We start from the raw sequence: 17,870 nt of genomic DNA, 5'->3' as shown, positions 1-17,870 counted from the left end.
TCATAATCCCCTTCCCTGTATGATTTGAAAGCAGTTTACAGAGAGAGAGAGAGAGAGAGAGAGAGAGAGATTGATAGAGATTGCAGGGAAACCTTAAGCTTGTATTACAAAACAAGCTTACAAACCCAGGCTTTAATGAGAAGTCAGCCGGTTAAACTGATTATAATACATTTAACTTACTCCAGAAATAAATTAACATAGAGCTAAAGTATAAAGTAAGATTTTTCTTATCCAATAAAGCTTTTTGGTAATTACACTACTTCTAGGTTTGCCTTTTAAATTTAGCTGAAATAAGAGGGTTGGGAAATTTCAGCACATAATTAATGTTGGGAGTTTGAGGCAAATTTCGACAGTTTCTTTTCTGATAAATAAAGAGAAGATTTAACCTTAATGGTCAGAAGGTGTAGATCTATCTGGAGTGTAACCAAAAATCTTCTTAAACCTCACCTGGTTCTGCTTTAATGTGGACACCAGTTTCTGCAGCGTGATGTTTTCCTCTTCTAGTTCAGTATAGTCCTGAAGGAGGCGGGCCTCTCGGAATTTGTATTCTCGGATTTCATCCTTCATCCGTATTCTTTGTAGCTCCACCATCTCATTGTTCTGAAACAAGAGAATAAACAGTAAATACAAAACTTTCTTATTCTATATTTTATGAAGTGTAGATGAAGTCTTGGTAGTTAAAAATAATAATAAAAACATCTCATGGAGTGTAAATCGGTACCACCTTTTTTTGAATAAGAATTTAATGATATCTGTTAAACTTTAAAAGCACATACACATGACCCAGCAATTCTACAACTAAAAATCATTCTTAAGCATATTTTCTTAGAGGTAAATAAAAAAGAAAAATAAATTCATGTATATTTACACAAAGAATTGGAAACAGTCTAAATGTTTGCTAATGGGGGAAAAATGAAATAAATTATTATGCATCCTTTAGTGAAGCATTATAAAATTATTTAAAAGAATGAGAAGAAAGGAATGAGGAGGAGCTTTAAGCACTAAAATGCAAAGAGAGCCACAATACATTATGAAATATAAAAGAAAGTTATAGATTAGTATGCATACAATACCAACTTTCCAAACTCCGGGGGGGCCCCTCTGCAAGTTTCAAAATCTTCCAACTAAGCCACGTGGTCTAATCCTGGCTTGTCTGGCCTCAGTCACCTGGCTTCAGCCACAGAAGCTTCCTTCTGACCCCTACCACATTGGACTTGGCCGCTCATTCCTGCCTTCAGGCTTTTTCACTCCCCCTCCCCGACTCCCTGTCTCCAGATCAAGGGTTCTTAGCCTCATCTGCGCCGTGACCCTCTCTGACAACGTGGTGAAGCCGATGGAGCTCTTCTCAGAATGATATTTTAAAGGGCACTGAAAGAGTTCAGAACCTCCCATGCCAACATATGCCACTTTGGTATATTGATTATTTTGAGCTGAAGGCACTTGAAAACAGCAGATGCAGGAAGGGCTCTCTGCCCTCCCCCTTTCTACCTAAAAGCAGGACATGAAATTTCCCCTGAGAAAAGTGCCCTTCCTATACCAGGAAGAGAACGTTCTTATCACCAGAGACGGAATCGATGATGAAATGGACCTGTACAAACACACCTACTAAAATGATCTGCCATTAGTTTCCCCCATTTAGTTCCTAGTCACTGTTCCATGATATACTGCCCCTAGCCCACACTCCTTTGTCTTGTCACATACCCACAATTTATCCTTCTTTGTGTAAAAAGGTATACAAGCATTGGGGCCTAATGACTTCTGGTCTTCATTTTCCTTTTGAAGACTCCCATGTACTTGTAAAAAAATTAAATTTGTATGCTTTTTTCTTATTAATCTGTTTTATGTCAGTTTAATTCTTTATCCCAGTCACAGAACCCAAGAGGGTAGAAGGAAATTTTCCTCCCTTCCGGTGTAAAAGACAAGATTACAAAGGACACTGATTATGCTCAAATTAAGTTAATATAATATCTTACAAAATTATGATATGATAATCAGGTAGATTATTATGGTAGTGGCCCCCAATTAATCACATTTCCCTGTGGCCACACGCGGTGGAGTCTGAAGTCAACCCTGAACTGGCCTCTCTGACTTGCTTTGACCCACAAAATGCAGTGGAAGCTTTAGCTTGGAAGGCTAAAGGCCCTCCTTTAGGAAGCCCTCGTAGGGACCTCCCTGGTGGTCCAGTGGTTAAGACTCCGCACTCCCAATGCAGAGGGCCTGGGTTTGATCCCTGGTCAGGGAACTAGATCCTGCATGCCGCAACTAAAAGATCCCACGTGCCACAACTAAGACATGGCACAGCCAAATAAATGAGTAAATAAGAGGCCTTGTAGCTCTTGTTCTTTCTCTCTTGGAGAAGCCCAGGCTAGCCTGCTGGAGCACGTGGCCCAGCCCATAGTGAGCACCAGCTGCCAGGCAGGGGAGTGAAACATCTTGAACTCTTTGGCTCAGTTGAGCGGCCAGATGATGGCTGCCACATGAGTGACCCCACGTTAGTTTGTAAGAACTGCCCAGCTGAGTAGAGCTCAAATAGTTGACCCATAGAATCATGGGGTATTATTTTAAGCCCTTAAATTTGGGGTGATTTGCTACACAGTAACATGTAACTGATACAGTAACACATGTGCTTCTTTATTAGCAGAATGTATACTCAGATCTAGTGGCAGATCTAAGAAATACCATAATTTCAAAGAAATGATGATATTTCAAGATCCTGCAAGAACTTCGATGTGATATGAAAATACTGATCACAAAGTAACAGGTGCTGCTAATGTTACTGAGGTTTGTGGCCTACATTCAAATGGAAGAAAATGCTACATTTTTAGTCTGAGTTTAGAGAAAATAGAGATGTAATTATTTTTCCCTCCAAGATTACAGGCCTCCTGAATTCTATCCACAGACTCCCAGGACCCAAGTTAGGAAACTCTTCTGCTTCTATTTGTCATTTAGGTCTCAGTTCAAATGTCATCTCAGAGAGGCCTTCTCTGAACAGCTAATATAAGACAGCTCCCCAACCCCTGCCCTTCAGTCTCCCATCATCCTATATGATTTCCTTCATAGATCAGAATTTTAGCATAGAGTAGATACTCAGAAAACAACTGTTGAAAGAATAGCACTAAACATTACTTGAAATTAGTAATTTATTTACCTTTTACATGTATTAAATTTCCTTTTCCACCTGAATATAATGAACCTTTACTGTAGTGTTTGCCTATGGGTCCCTAATACCTGTCATATTTTAGGCCCTTATAACCATGGAATGAATAACAAAACAGTTATACAAATGGCTAAACAAAATCTAAAAAAAATCATTGTAAAAATTTATTGTAGGGATTATGGCTTTTTGTCTGCATTGTTAGAGTGAGGAACAAAGGGAGAACAACACATTTTGAAATAAACATACCTAAATCTGTGAAATGACTGGACTTATTACAGTTCTTCAATATACTGTCAAGCTACTTAGAGGCAGAAACATTACTTCATTCCCTGCACCTTGGACAATATTTTGCATATGTGTTCAATAAGCGTACAATGAAAAATAGTAGAGTCTGGTTACAAAGCCAAATTACAATATTTCATTAAGTTCTTTTATTTTGCAGAAACAGGATATCTTAATATAATATTTTTCTGTTTCTTAAAGGTGTACCATTAACTGTACAGTTATTTAGTTTTCCTTGTTTATATGCATGAACATATGAGGAAGCTAATAAACTGGATGCCAGTCATTTATATAAAATTATAAACAAAAACGTTAAGATATAAGAGATTCTGTAAAATGTGAATCTATACAATGTAAAAAATGTTAATGACTACATAACTAGCTCGTATACGCTCAGAATTAATCATAAAACCTTATATGGTAAGATAGTAAATGTCAGGACAAATTTAAGACCATGGCAAAGTTAATGAGGATCACCAACAGATAAATCATAAAATAGCTAATGAAAACTGCTGATGTTAATTAAGGAAAAGGAAGAGCTTGGTGTGGAGACAGGTTAAGTTGAAAGACTCTCTAGCAATAAAACAGACATAAGACCCAGGGGAAGAAAACTGGTCTCATTAATTTTGTTAGAAACCCCCTTTTTTCTAAAGCATTTTTTAAAATTTTATTTATTTATTTATATTTTTGGCTGCGTTGGGTCCTCGTTGCTGCGCGTGGGCTTTCTCTAGTTGCAGCAAGCGGGGGCTGCTCTTCATTGCAGCGCGCAGGCTTCTCATTGCGGTGGCTTCTCTTGTTGCGGAGCACGGGCTCCAGGCGTGCGGGCTTCAGTAGCTGTGGCATGTGGGCTCAGTAGTTGTGGCTCGCGGGCTCTAGAGCGCAGGCTCAGTAGTTGTGGCGCACGGGCTTAGTTGCTCCGTGGCATGTGGGATCTTCCTAGACCAGGACTCGAACCTGTGTTCCCTGAATCGGCAGGCGGATTCTTAACCACTGTGCCATCAAGGAAGTCCGAAACCCATGGTTTTTTTTGAACTGCCAAAGATTAAATTTTATGGGCAGTGTTCTTTGCTTCCATAATAAATTTTTTAAATTTCTATTTTTGTTTTTTGCATACTCATCATACATTTATCTCTGACAGTTTTTTTCTTTCTGGGATAAGATGGCGCTGAGCTCTATTAAAAACCCCCATCAAGAATAATGAGAGTGAGAAAAATAAAGCATGAGAGAAAGGGGAGAAAATGGCACAACCAGGAGATACTCTAGCCTTTCGCCTCCAGAGACCTGAGCCCCAGCTTCTCCTCAGAGGACAGAGGATTCCCTGAAATGTTTGGGGTAGACTATCCTCACAGTCTGCATTGCACTTGAGTATAGCAGCATTCTGAGAGTTTTATTTTAATTAACATTAAGAGACGACTTCCCTGGTGGTCCAGTGGTTAAGACTCCACGCTCCCAATTCAGGGGTCCCGGGTTCGACCCCTTGACCAGGGAACTAGATCCCGCATGCCACAACGAAGATTCCACATGCTGCAACTAAGACCCGGCAAAGCCAAATAAATAAATATTTTTTAAAAACATTAAGAGGATTTCTTTATGTGGGAATAATAAATTCCATCTACTATTGGCCAGAAGTAAGAAAATATAAGCACTTATTACCACACAAAGACTAAAGTATAAAAAACAATATAGTAGTTTCCAGTTATACAGCTCTTAGCCTTTTATAACTTAATTATATTCACTGTCATGTTAGATCTTACTAATAACTTGTGTGAGCTGGGTGACAGGTCCCTGCCCACAGCTTACTCATCTGTAAAATGGGGATCCTAATACTTAACATTATATGGTAATTGTGAGAATTTAATGATATAACATGAGGAAATGAGCAGAGATGCCAGACACACAGATAATTTCCGTAATACAGTGGAACACATGCTCTTACAGAGAGAGGTTCACACCTAAAGGCTGAGTAATTATTACTATTGCTAATTACTCCTGGGTGAGTCAGGAAAAGCTTTATGAAGTAAGTAACATTTGAGTAGAACCTTGAAGGACAAGTAGAGTTGACTAAATGGGTAAAGAGGTGGATGGACTTTCCAGCCAGAGGTAAACTTTTGAACAAAAGGAGAGTCCTATTTGTTTGAGGGCAATGCTAAAATAGCCAATAGCCAGACCGAGCATCTCCTTAGGGCACCAGTGAAGCTGGAGCACTGAGAGAGAGAGAAAGAGAAGAGAGAAATTCAGAAAAATCTAGAAAATAGCCAATTATTTTCAGCTTATGTCTACATTTGGTGTTATTTCATAAAATAAAATGTTAAATTACAGTCTAGTGTGGTTAACCTATGAGGTAGTAGGAGAAACCAAAATATTTACAGTGCTTGGAAGCTTTCAAGTTCTTAACCAGGCTGTGGTTTAGGAAATAGCGTAGTTGGGTGTGGCTGGAGCAAAGTAACTTGAGATAGATTTTGCAGGAAATTCTACATTAAAAAAGGAATTTGGGAACCATCAAAGTCTTTTAAACAAAGTAGCCATGTAATCAGACCTATGTTTTGAAAAGTCACTCTGAGAGTTGGAAGGGTGGACAGAGAACAAGCTAAGCAGCCCCCTAACTTGAGGAAAAGGATGAGGAATTTTGAGGGACATCTCAGGATGAACAGGACTTAGTCACTGATTGATGTAATAATAAATGAAAAAAAAAAAAGAGCAAAAAACAATGGCCTAATAAGGATAAAAGTATCAAAATGGAGTTGTAAGAAAGGAAGAAATTTTACAATAAAAATGTGAGAGTTAAAGATGTGTCTTGGGCTTCCCTGGTGGCGCAGTGGTTGAGAATCCGCCTGCCGATGCAGGGGACATGGGTTCGTGCCCCGGTCCGGGAAGATCCCACATGCCGAGGAGTGGCTAGGCCCGTGAGCCATGGCCTCTGAGCCTGTGCGTCCGGAGCCTGTGCTCCGCAACGGGAGAGGCCACAACAGTGAGAGGCCTGCGTACCAAAAAAAAAAAAAAAAAAAAAAAAAACCAAAAGATGTGTCTTATTAATAATTACAGGTAGTGTTAATTTGGATAGTCAAACCAGGAATTTCTGGATCTGTGAGTGGAGTGAAGGAAGACAGATGGAGAAGGGAAAGGATGGGGTATGCAGTACTGACTTTCTCACTTCTCTCCTAGAGAGTTGCCACTGCTGGCCAGTTCTGGCACTTTAAGACCATAATCGTTATTTTCCTTCTTTTGGCCAAAGATTAACTCTTCTCTTGCTGGTGAGAGGAGTGGACCATAGTTCTTGCCTGACCTCTCCGGTCCTCAGCGTCCTCAACTCAGGTGATCTACTCTCTAACCCACATTACCAATAACTTACATCCTATTCTTCCAAATCATCTCCAGTTCTCCCAACCCAGCCATTCTTCCACCTCATCAAGGTCTGCTATCCTTCGATCTCCAACTTTCTCATTATCTGCAACCCTGGGTTTTCACTTCCCTCCTTACCCAGGTTTGATTCTACTGGGTTGGCCAAAAAGTGTGTTCAGGTTTTCTGTAATATCTTATGGAGAACCCAAACTAACTTTTTGGCCAACCCAATACTATCATCACATTCTTACTGTCTTGCAAACACATCATAGAGCCTAACTTTCTGCCTTGTTATGCCCAAAGCAAAACAGAACTGGAGAAAATACAAATCCACGCCACATGGTTTCAATGACAACTCACAAAGAGGTAGTGGAATGTAGTGGTGAAGAGTCCAGACTCGGAACCAAACTTCCCTGGATTGAAACCCCCTACTCTAACACTTAGTAACTCTGGCCAAGGTTACTAATTCTCCATGCCTGTTTCTTTTCCTGTCAGGGGAATAACCTCCAGGTGTTATGTGGATCAGAATGGTGCCTAATATGAGTGGTGAAGTCCTGAATCTCAAACAGGCCTTTGGCACCGTCTAGTGATCATACCGTATATCCACAGTGTAGTAAGTTTCCTACTTCTCTCTTCATACACTCAGTCTCTTCTCTCCCTGAGAATCTTGCCTCATATTTACTTGGGGTTGGGGTGGAGCAGAAGGAGGTATGGCTCCTATTCCCATTCCTGTTACTTTCTTCTAATCCATCAATACTTTCTACAGTTTAAAGATAGTAAATCCAAGGCTTCCCTAGTGGCGCAGTGGTTGAGAGTCTGCCTGCCGATGAAGGGGTCACGGGTTCGTGCCCCGGTCCGGGAGGATCCCACGTGCTGCGGAGCGGCTGGGCCCGTGAGCCATGGCTGCTGAGCCTGCGCGTCCGGAGCCTGTGCTCCGCAACGGGAGAGGCCACAAAAAGTGAGAGGCCTGCGCACCGCAAAAAAAAAAAAAAAAAAAAAAAAAAAAGATAGTAAATCCAGTCCTAAAACAAAACTTGAAAAAAAAAAAAACAAAAAACCAAAACTTGACCTTTACATCCATATTTGTTTCTACAGTCATGATCGCCCTTTCTCAATCCATTCCAATAAACACTGAACCTGCCCTTGTCAAAGTCATCAATGACTTGCGTTGTTGCCACTGGATTTGGTGGCCACACCTGTGTTTTCCTCTTACCTCACTTCTTTTTTTAAAAAAAAATATTTATTTATATATTTGGCCGTGCCAGGTCTTAGTTGCGGCACGCGGGATCTTCATTGCAGCATGCGGGATCTTTCAGTTGCGGCATGCATGTGCGATCTGGTTCCCTGACCAGGGATCGAACCCGGGCCCCCTGCATTGAGAGCTTGGAGTCTCAGCCACTGGACCACCAGGGAAGTCCCATCCTCTTACCCCACGTCTTCAACAGCGTTTACCACTCCCTCCTTTTTGAAACTCTTTTTCCTTCTATTGGCTTTCCAGACATCTAAACTCTAACCTCACTGGCTGCTTCTCTGCAGTCCCTTCTGACTTGCTCCCCTCCTCCTCAGCTCAACCTCTACTGTCAAGTGTTCCAAATCTATACTAAGCCCCTCCCTTTTCTGGCTACTCTCCAAAGGCAACCTCATCCAGGCCTCTAGCTTTAAATATACCACCGATATGCTGATGATCCTCGAATCCCCACCAGGGCTAACAGAACCCTATGGGACCTGACTCTTGCCTCACATAAAGTGCTCATCCTGCATCTTTCTCCCAAGGACACATCATGCCCCCGATCCCCGAACTTCTGGTTCTTGAAACATCTCAAGCTGGGTCCTGCTTTAGAGTTCTTGCACCAGCTGTCTCTTCTGCTTGGATTTCCTTCTCCTTGTTCACATTGTCTGTCTCTTCATTAGGATCTCCACTTAAGTGTCATCTCCACAGGAAGCTTTCCCTGACCACTGAGTCTAAAGGAGCTGCCCAGTCACACTCACATGACCCTGTTTTAATGGTCTGAAAAGTGTTTATCACTATTTGATTTATTTGTTTGTTTGCTGTACGTTGGCTATTTTTCCTTCACTAGATGTCAGAAGGAACAGATGTCCTTCACTAGTCATCAGTATTCATCCCCACAGCACCCCAGAATCCAGGGGAGCCCGTCACTCACGGTAGTTTTATCCCACAGCTCAGACTCATCACTTCCAGCCTGAGTTGGACTGGTGGTAATGTGAGGAAAGCTGGGAAGTCTCTGAAGGATGAGGTTAGCTGGGTATAGCCAAAGAAGTACAGGTGTATTTGTACATTTCACATATGTTCCTAGATTGGGGAAAAAAAAAAAAAAAAAGCACACCTGCAAAGCAGGCCCCAGGTAAAATTCTCCACTGTTTAAAAACCCTTTTGGTGACACACATCCATGCATATTTACACTTTATCCCGTCTCTGTAGAAATTTGTACCAAGAAGAGGGTTCGATAAACATCTCCTACAGACATAGATATATACTATAGGACTGACATGACTTGTTATACTCTCTCTTAAGAATGGGTACAATTAATGAGGGATATCAACACTGTGATGTCTCCATGCTATCAGCCAATAATAAGCTGATGGACACTTGGATCTTCCTCCGAAATCACAATAAAGGAAGGCCAATTGCTCTATCAGGCAGTCATGTGGGTTTCACAGTCCTCAGGAGAGCTATCGATGAAGAAAATGAGGTATCCAGAGCACCATACAGGCAGCATCTCCAAGTGCAATCCAGACTTAATAACTGGGAAATAGCTAAGACAATCAAAGTGAGTTTGAAATGTGGCTTAAAACAAACATGCTCAGTGAGAAAAAGGATAAAAAGAGATTGGCCATGGCTGGGAAAGAGTAATAAAGGAAGAGAGGATTACCACTTCAGGACAGCATTGCCCATAGTGAGCTCTGCATTAGCCTAGTTCTGTACAGGGTTACTGGGAGTTGCTCAAACTTAAGTTTAGGAAATATAAGTTAAAGTTACACATGTATGTTTTTCTGCTGGACTTCTCAGAGCCCTTAATATGCTAGCATGTATTGAGACTTTGTAAGAGTAAGACGTGGTATGCAGCATTTGCTAAATTTTTTTGACTACAAGATCTCTGCCTTTTAAAAGGAGCATTTTGGGGCTTCCCTGGTGGCACAGTGGTTGCGCGTCCCCCTGCCGATGCAGGGGAACCGGGTTCACGCCCCGGTCTGGGAGGATCCCACATGCCGCGGAGCGGCTGGGCCCGTGAGCCACGGCCGCTGAGCCTGCGCGTCCGGAGCCTGTGCTCCGCAACGGGAGAGGCCACAACAGAGGGAGGCCCGCATACCACAAAAAAAAAAAAAAAAAAAAAAAAAGGAGCATTTTGATCAATCCACAGGCCAAGTCATTGGAAAATGTTACTCTGAGACAGTAGAAAATGATAGTATCTGTACAGCTGACTGGGGTAAACCACCAAGCTCTTTATAGCACAACTCCAGATCCTTTCCAACTGCTGAGGGCTGAATGGATCATCAGATTTAAATAATGACATAAAATTAACAGCAAAGGAGTGAATAGATATAAAAATGGGTGAAATAAGATGATCAGGTCCTGACTGGCAATGACTATACAAGAGTAATAAAGCCATAACGAAAGCAAGACTCCATAATTCTCACTTTGAAGGTATCTGCAAATCTTGTTCTGAAGAAAGCGGCACCATGAAGGGTTAACTATCCTTGACTGAATTTGAAGCAATATCAGCACCTTTCCCATGGGTTATCAGCCTCCATTAGAAATCAAGGACCAGACATTTCACAAGCAGTTCACATTTCAATGCCTCATTTCAAACATTTCTCATAAGCAAAATCTTGACAGCAACATAAAATCCGCCCTTCTATTGTAAACATTTGAAACAAATGGCACAAAATAAATAACATATGACTGATTTTCTTATACCCTTATTTATCATTTTTTCCTTCTTTTACTTGCATAAAAAGGACATTAAAATAATACAGATTTATTCTAAGTAAAAAAATAGCTTAATAAACATTTACGTTGCATCTTAGTTGGGTGGAACATGTGTTTTACAGAAAACATTTTGTGTAAAAATTTTTTTTGGTATCAACTTTATTACGATATAATTCATATACCTAAAATTCACTCATTTAAAGCATACAATTCAATAATTTTTAATATAGTCACAGAGTTGTGACCATCACCACAATCAATTTTAGAACATTTTCATCACCTCAAAAATAAATTACAGGGAATTCCCTGGTGGTCCAGTGGTTAGGACTCTGCGCTTTCACTGCCGAGGGCACAGGTTCGATCTCTGGTCAGGGAACTCAGATCCCACAAGCTGCTCGACACAGGGAAAAAAAAAAAAATCCATGTCCATTTCGTATAAATGGAATCATGTATGTGGTCTTTTGAGACTATGTGTAAGATTTTTAATAGTTTGGTTACTGCTGATAAAATATCTTTGTCTTGCAAAGTCTATAGACAGTTTTGCTGCAGCATGAATGTATTTCACATGATAATAAGCAAATTGTGCTGGCAGTATCTAGCATATATCAGATCCAGTAATTGAGTTATTATGTTTCACAAAGTAGTATGATCGTTTAAAGTTCACTCAATGGACTAGAAATTATTTTTTAATCAGTGAAAGTGTGGCTTTGTGACCTGAGTATTGTAACCTGAATATACTGATTTGTTCTGGAATGAGCTTTTGCAGATATAAAATACTGGAATCTTTTCTTCTTTCCATAATCAAACTTGAAGTCAGGAAACCATGATCATTTCCCAAAATAGTCTAGTTACCCCTTGCTTACTTGCTTGATTTTTCTTTTTAAAATTTCTTTTTTAAATTTAAAGATGGCAGGACAATTTTTCTTTACTGATAGTATCTCCTTATAATTATGAATATCCATGCTGCCCTGATTACACAATTACTATAATAATTTATTAAATGGAAAAGGGAAATTTAGATAATACATTAAATAGATTTGAAATCTAGATTGTGCAATAAACATCTGAGTTGACAAATATTCCAGAAATAGTTCGATCTCTAGCAAATATCCTTTCACCGCAGCTTCACAGACTTTATTGTGACCTTGCTGTAAAGAACGATCTAGGGCTTCCCTGGTGGCGCAGCGGTTGCGCGTCCGCCTGCCGATGCAGGGGAACCGGGTTCGCGCCCCGGTCTGGGAGGATCCCACATGCCGCGGAGCGGCTGGGCCCGTGAGCCATGGCCGCTGAGCCTGCGCGTCCGGAGCCTGTCCTCCGCAACGGGAGAGGCCACAGCAGAGGGAGGCCCGCATACCACAAAAAAAAAAAAAAAAAAAAAAAAGAACGACCTAACCCAACAGATAAACAGCATCAATAGTCTCAAAATCATTCATTATAATAATTAATTTTCCTGCCTATCACCATGGGAACACACTATATAAAGATGTTTAATGAGAAGAAACACCATGAAAGGGAAAGAAGTGATCAAAAATGGAAGTAATGGTATGTACTTAAAGTGATTTTTTTTTTAAATGGAAGTGAACATTGAAATAAAGAAAAAATTTAGAGGGATGAGAAAGGAGAAGGGATTGAAAATGACAAAATGTGAGATAAGTATCATGAGGAAAAAAGGCTGCACAGAAAGTGGGGGTATTGATATAATTTATAACTTGATTGGAAGATACAAGTTAACCCCTTAAGGGACTAAAGGTCATTAGAGACACTATTTTTGTTTATTCCTTAGGTATGTGCATATAGTAGAGGCTGACTGATTGGTTATTCATCCAGATAGTTTCTGAAACTTTTACAGGATATCTGGCTGGTCTGACTTGGTTGTTTATTTTTATTACTACAAAACACCTTTATTATCCAGGAAACAAAGTTTAGCCCAAACATTGGTAATAAAGAAGAAAGCTTAAACTATTAGTGAATATAGTCACTCAAATTAAGTCTTCAATATATGGAACAGTATACAAAATAACAGCTTCAGAGAAGCAGCTATTTTACAAAGAGGTGGGTGGAAGAGTAAAAATAGTTCTGAACATGGACCTGGATTCGAATGCTGTCTTACACCAAAAATTTCCAGGACTTTCAGTTTTCTTACCTCTGAAAACAGAAAAATAGGGAGTTCCCTGGCAGTCCAGTGGTTAGGACTCCGCTGCAGTGGGTACGGGTTCAATCTCTGGTCAGGGAACTAAGATCACGCAAGCCGCATGGCGTGGCCAAAAAATAAATAAATAAATAAATAAAAATTAAAAATAAAACAGAAATATAGCTTCCTACTCAACTCCAGAGTCGTCGTAAATGAGAAAACATTTCTAAAAGCATTTTGTAAATTGTAATGAGCCATCCTACATCCTCATTAAGAGGTAGTTTTTAAAAAGTCAGTTAAAAGCTTTTGTGGGACTTCCTTGCAGTCCAGTGGTTAAGACTCCGCGCTTCCACTGCAGGGGACTAAGATCCCGCATGCCACATGGTGTGGCCAAAAAACAAAAACAAAAACAAAACAACAAGAAAAACAAAACAAACAGAAAAAGCTTTTGTAGGACAGTGTTGGAGATCCTTCAGAATGTTCTTTATCATTAACCATTTGAAGATTCTTTGAAAAAACAGTCAACATGTAGACATGCTTCTAGCTCATCAGATGAATAATTTAAGATGAGGAGGGCTTCCCTGGTGGCGCAGTGGTTAAGAATCCGCCTGCCAATCCTCCTCGAACCCCAGGAGACACGGGTTCGAGCCCTGGTCCGGGAAGATCCCACGTGCCGCGGAGCAACTAAGCCTGTGCGCCACAACTACTGAGCCTGCGTGCCACCGCTATTGAAGCCCGCGTGCCTAGAGCACATGCTCTGCAACAAGAGAAGCCAATGCAATGAGAAGACCACGTACTGCAGTGAAGAGTATCCCCCACTTGCCACAGCTAGAGGAAGACCATGCAGCTACGAAGACCCAGCACAGCCAAAAATAAATAAATAAAAAATTTAAAAAAAAGATGAGGAGATACTGATTTCAGAGCCAGATATTATAAAAATATATGCAGTGAGTAAAAAGCTCACTCCCAACTTGTCCCACCCCTCAACCCCCAACCCACTGTTCTTAGTAGCTTATGTATACTTTCAGAGTTCCTTTACATCTTGCTTATTTTCAAACTTTATCTATAGAGTCAACTTATTCCCACATGAAAATGAACATGGTTAACACAATTATATAATGGACTAATCATAACAAAATTATTTTACTTATATATGTGGATGTATATGTAGTATGTATATACATATATATCACATACATCACGCCTAGTGATACACATACATATCATTAGAATCTGTATCTCATATAGCATTCTTCAGTTGCAAGCCAGAATTTATACATTTAATAAGCACTTAAATAATGTTTACAATGTGCCAAGACCATTCTAAGCATTTTAGAAATATAAAACTCTTTTAACCTTTTAACCCACATGACAATTCTATGACCTGTAAAATCCCATTTTACAGCTAGGCTAACTGAGGCATGGGTAGGTTATATAATGATTTCCCCAAAGTTCAAGAATAAGTGCAGAGTCAGGAGTTCAATCTAGGACACATGTTCTTAACCACTAAGCCCTGCTTCCATAAAAATGGCTTATTAAAGTGAATTATTGCTTGAATGGATGTAGCCATCCATCCATTCAAGATTATTGTAAACTCTTCTTTACGTTATAGTTTCCTTCTCTTTATGAAATAAGGAATGAATAGAAATATAAATGCTTTAGTAAATTTTCCCCAGTGTATAATAAGTTAGTGGATGCTATTTCTGAAAAATAAATTATTTTATTGTTTTCAATACATAACTTCTTGCAAAATTTCCTCAGAACTGATTCTGGAGATAATGATGTAATATTAGCAAGAGGTGTGCACATTTTGAACATTCATTGCCTATTAAGTTTCATAGGTAAAAGCTCTCATGGCAAAGGCAAAGCTATAACTTTTACTCTGCCTGTTACACTGTTTCCAGAATCTTTCCTCTATGAAGGCTTTTTTTTTTTGCGGGCCTCTCACTGTTGTGGCCTCTCGCGTTGCGGAGCACTGGCTCCGGACGCGCAGGCTCAGCGGCCATGGCTCGCGTGCCGAGCCGCTCCACGGCATGTGGGATCTTCCCGGACCAGGACTCGAACCCGTGTCCCCTGCATCGGCAGGCGGACTCTCAACCACTGTGCCACCAGGCAAGGCCCAGAGATCTGTTTTAACAAGCAATTGTGATGCACACTAGGTTTGACAACCACTGGTCCAGATTAAAAAAATCAATTTACAACAGCTGAAGTTCATCCAGAAAACAGAAGCTCATAGCAGGTTGGTCTATTACCTACTCAATGACATCAACTGTCCAGCACTTACAAATAAATGAATAGGACAGACAAACAAACAATGGAGTAAAATAAAGAGCCTAGAAACAGACTCACATTTATATTGAAACTTAATAAACAACAGAGATGTCACTGCAGATCCATAGGGGAAAGATGGGCTAGAAGAAAATTTAGAATATATTTATGACCTTGCAGCAGAGAATCTCTCAAATAAGAAACAAAGATGGCTTACTTGTAGAGAAAAAGACTGATACATTTAACTACATTAAAATTTAATACTTCTATTCTTCCAAGTATCACTTACAATAAAGTAAACGATAAGGCAAGCCTCTAACTAGGAATATACTTCTCACACATATTGACAAAGACTTGTGTTTAGTATTTATTCATTCAACAGCTACTCATGGAGTGCCCATTATGTGCCAGACACTATTATACGTGCTAGGGATATAGTAAATGACAACAACAAACTATGCCTATCTCTACTCTCTTGAACTTACATGCCTTGCTTACAATAGACACACACACATATATGAATATGTATATGTATGTGCGTATATATATATATGTATGTATACGTGTGTGTGTGTGTATATATATATATATATGCCCAGAAGAAAGTTTGGAAGATTGGGGACAGGGAGGTCTGGACAAGAGGCATATGGATGGATTTATGGTAGTAGTCACGCAGTATGGAGATCTTTGTACTGCATATTAACACTTATCAGAAAACATCTACCCTGGAAGAGACACTAAACAACCCAGCAGACAGAATGCCTTAGACAGTTGACACCTGCCAGTCTCTGTCACCAGCAACTCTTGTGCTGACACAATGGAACCATGAAGATACTGGGATACTGGAGGGTCCTGTCAGTAGATAACAGATTTCAAGCCTCAGGGCCAGGGTTCTCTGGGCAGGGCTTAATTTCCCTGAAGTGACTGAGGTATTATTCATTAACTTCTTGTTCATTCTTCTATCCCAGCTGTGATTATGTTGGATTTTGGACCATAGGTGGTCCCCAAATATCTTTTAATTGATGGGGTTCAACTGCTGTCTGGCAGCTACATAAAGGAGCTTTTAAGAGTCAGGTCAAAATTAACAAGGAAATGATTTTTCAGAATGTGGTCCGGTTGCTATCACAATAGACAATTATTATGTTGAAAACAAAATCATCTGTTATAAAACTGACAATTTTAGTAAAATTTGAAATTTTTGAAAAACATAATTCCAGGAGTGTTTCTCAGACAAGAAGACCCTCCAGTAGATATAATGCACTTCTTTGATGAAATGACTCTTATCTGCCCTCCCCCCATCCCCCACAGCATTCTATTAAAATGGATTGTTTATGTATTACACAACTATAGGGCTATGATCTTGGAGGGGAAATGATTGATTGCACAGAAATAACCTAAATAGAAATGGCCTCTGTGCTTAGATGAGGAAATCTGTATATACCATTGCTAAAAGTTTAAACCAATTTGTGAAAAGCAATAGAGTATCCTAATAGACTAAGCGTATAAGAATGGACGCACAAATAAATGGAGAGAGATGACATTCTTACTCACCATCCTGCCTAACAAGCTATCAGATATGTGCTCGGGGCAGGCAACGGTGTACATTCTTTGTACTTTAGAATTCTCTTCTCCACTCTAATTCATTTCAGCCAGAAGTGAAGATGCAAGGGTCTACCCCTGAAGCAAACTGCTGACCGAGACTGAAAATTTGCCTAGCAGAACCTCTTCAAAACTGCAGAATGGCACTGTAAGTCTTAATCAACAAAAGAACCAACGGAATGAACTTAAATGTCTTAGTTTATAGTTACCTTTTTTTTTTCTCTTTTAACCAAGACACTTGCTTGAAAACTACTTTTAGCCCTGATAAAGCAACAAAGACTTAACCTCTCATTGTGAACAATTTGAAAACTGAACAAAATATATGAAACAGCTGTTTTCAGACACTGACTAAGAGGCCTGTAAGACTGATCTCTGGAAGAAGGGAAACAGATGAGATGAGCACTGTGAACACCCCAACTTTCTGCCTGGAGGCAATTCCTGGACTGCAGGTGCAGGAAGGGGGAACCCAGAGAACCCAGAGGCCCCGCTGAGGTGAAGAGTTCAGAGGTCAGGAAGCTGAGATGGATGGAAGCTGCAGGGTAGAATTCTGGAAAGGAGTGATCTACATAGAGAAAGACCTCCAGAAATCTGTATAAGTGCTTCCTTGTGTTCTTCCTGGGTAGGAAGCAAAACATGATGCACAACTCTAGAATTACAAAGAAACATAGCACAAGGCCCCTGCCTTCCAGGGGCTAAAATACAGTGAGAAATTTCACAATTGGTAGTAATTTTCTTTTCTTTTCTTCTCTTAATTATATTTGTAGTTCTTTGACAGTTGTTTAATTGTTTAATCTCTGAATACATTTTTACTGAAACAAATGTTAGAACTTTACTGATTCTGTATGTATTTGATTTTTGGGCGAGAAGGTATTATAAACAGGTAACCATTCACTTATTCATTCCTTTTATTAGTTCAACAAATACTCATTTAATGAATATACTATGCAAAAATTGTATAGGTTCTGAGATTATAAAAAGCATAGGATATTTTCTCTATCTCAAAGAGTTTGTAATTTAGTTGGGGAGACGTGTTTAGAGCTAATAATATTTAACATTTATTGAATCCTGGTATGCAAGTACTGTTCTTTATTTTTTTTTTTTTTTTTTTTGCGGTACACGGGCCTCTCACTGCTGTGGCCTCTCCC

General features: G+C 39.9%; 1 protein-coding gene across 14 annotated transcripts in view; it reads right to left on the bottom strand.

The window, feature by feature from the left end:
* The window catches only part of BICD1 (BICD cargo adaptor 1), a 238,519-nt gene that overhangs the window by 95,082 nt on the left and 125,567 nt on the right, over nucleotides 1–17,870 (bottom strand). For all 14 annotated transcript variants that reach the window (XR_003680299.2, XR_008617681.1, XM_055085551.1 and 11 more), the window contains exon 3: nucleotides 448–600. Coding sequence is in view for 12 of the 14 variants with exons in the window: in XM_055085551.1 (XP_054941526.1) it covers nucleotides 448–600 (153 nt within the window). In the remaining 2 variants the exon portion in view is untranslated. The remainder of the gene's footprint in view (nucleotides 1–447; nucleotides 601–17,870) is intronic.

This window comes from Physeter macrocephalus, chromosome 6 (genome assembly GCF_002837175.3).
Source record: "Physeter macrocephalus isolate SW-GA chromosome 6, ASM283717v5, whole genome shotgun sequence".
NCBI classification, from domain to species: Eukaryota; Metazoa; Chordata; class Mammalia; order Artiodactyla; family Physeteridae; genus Physeter; species Physeter macrocephalus.
This window is presented reverse-complemented; position numbering and strand designations above follow the sequence as displayed.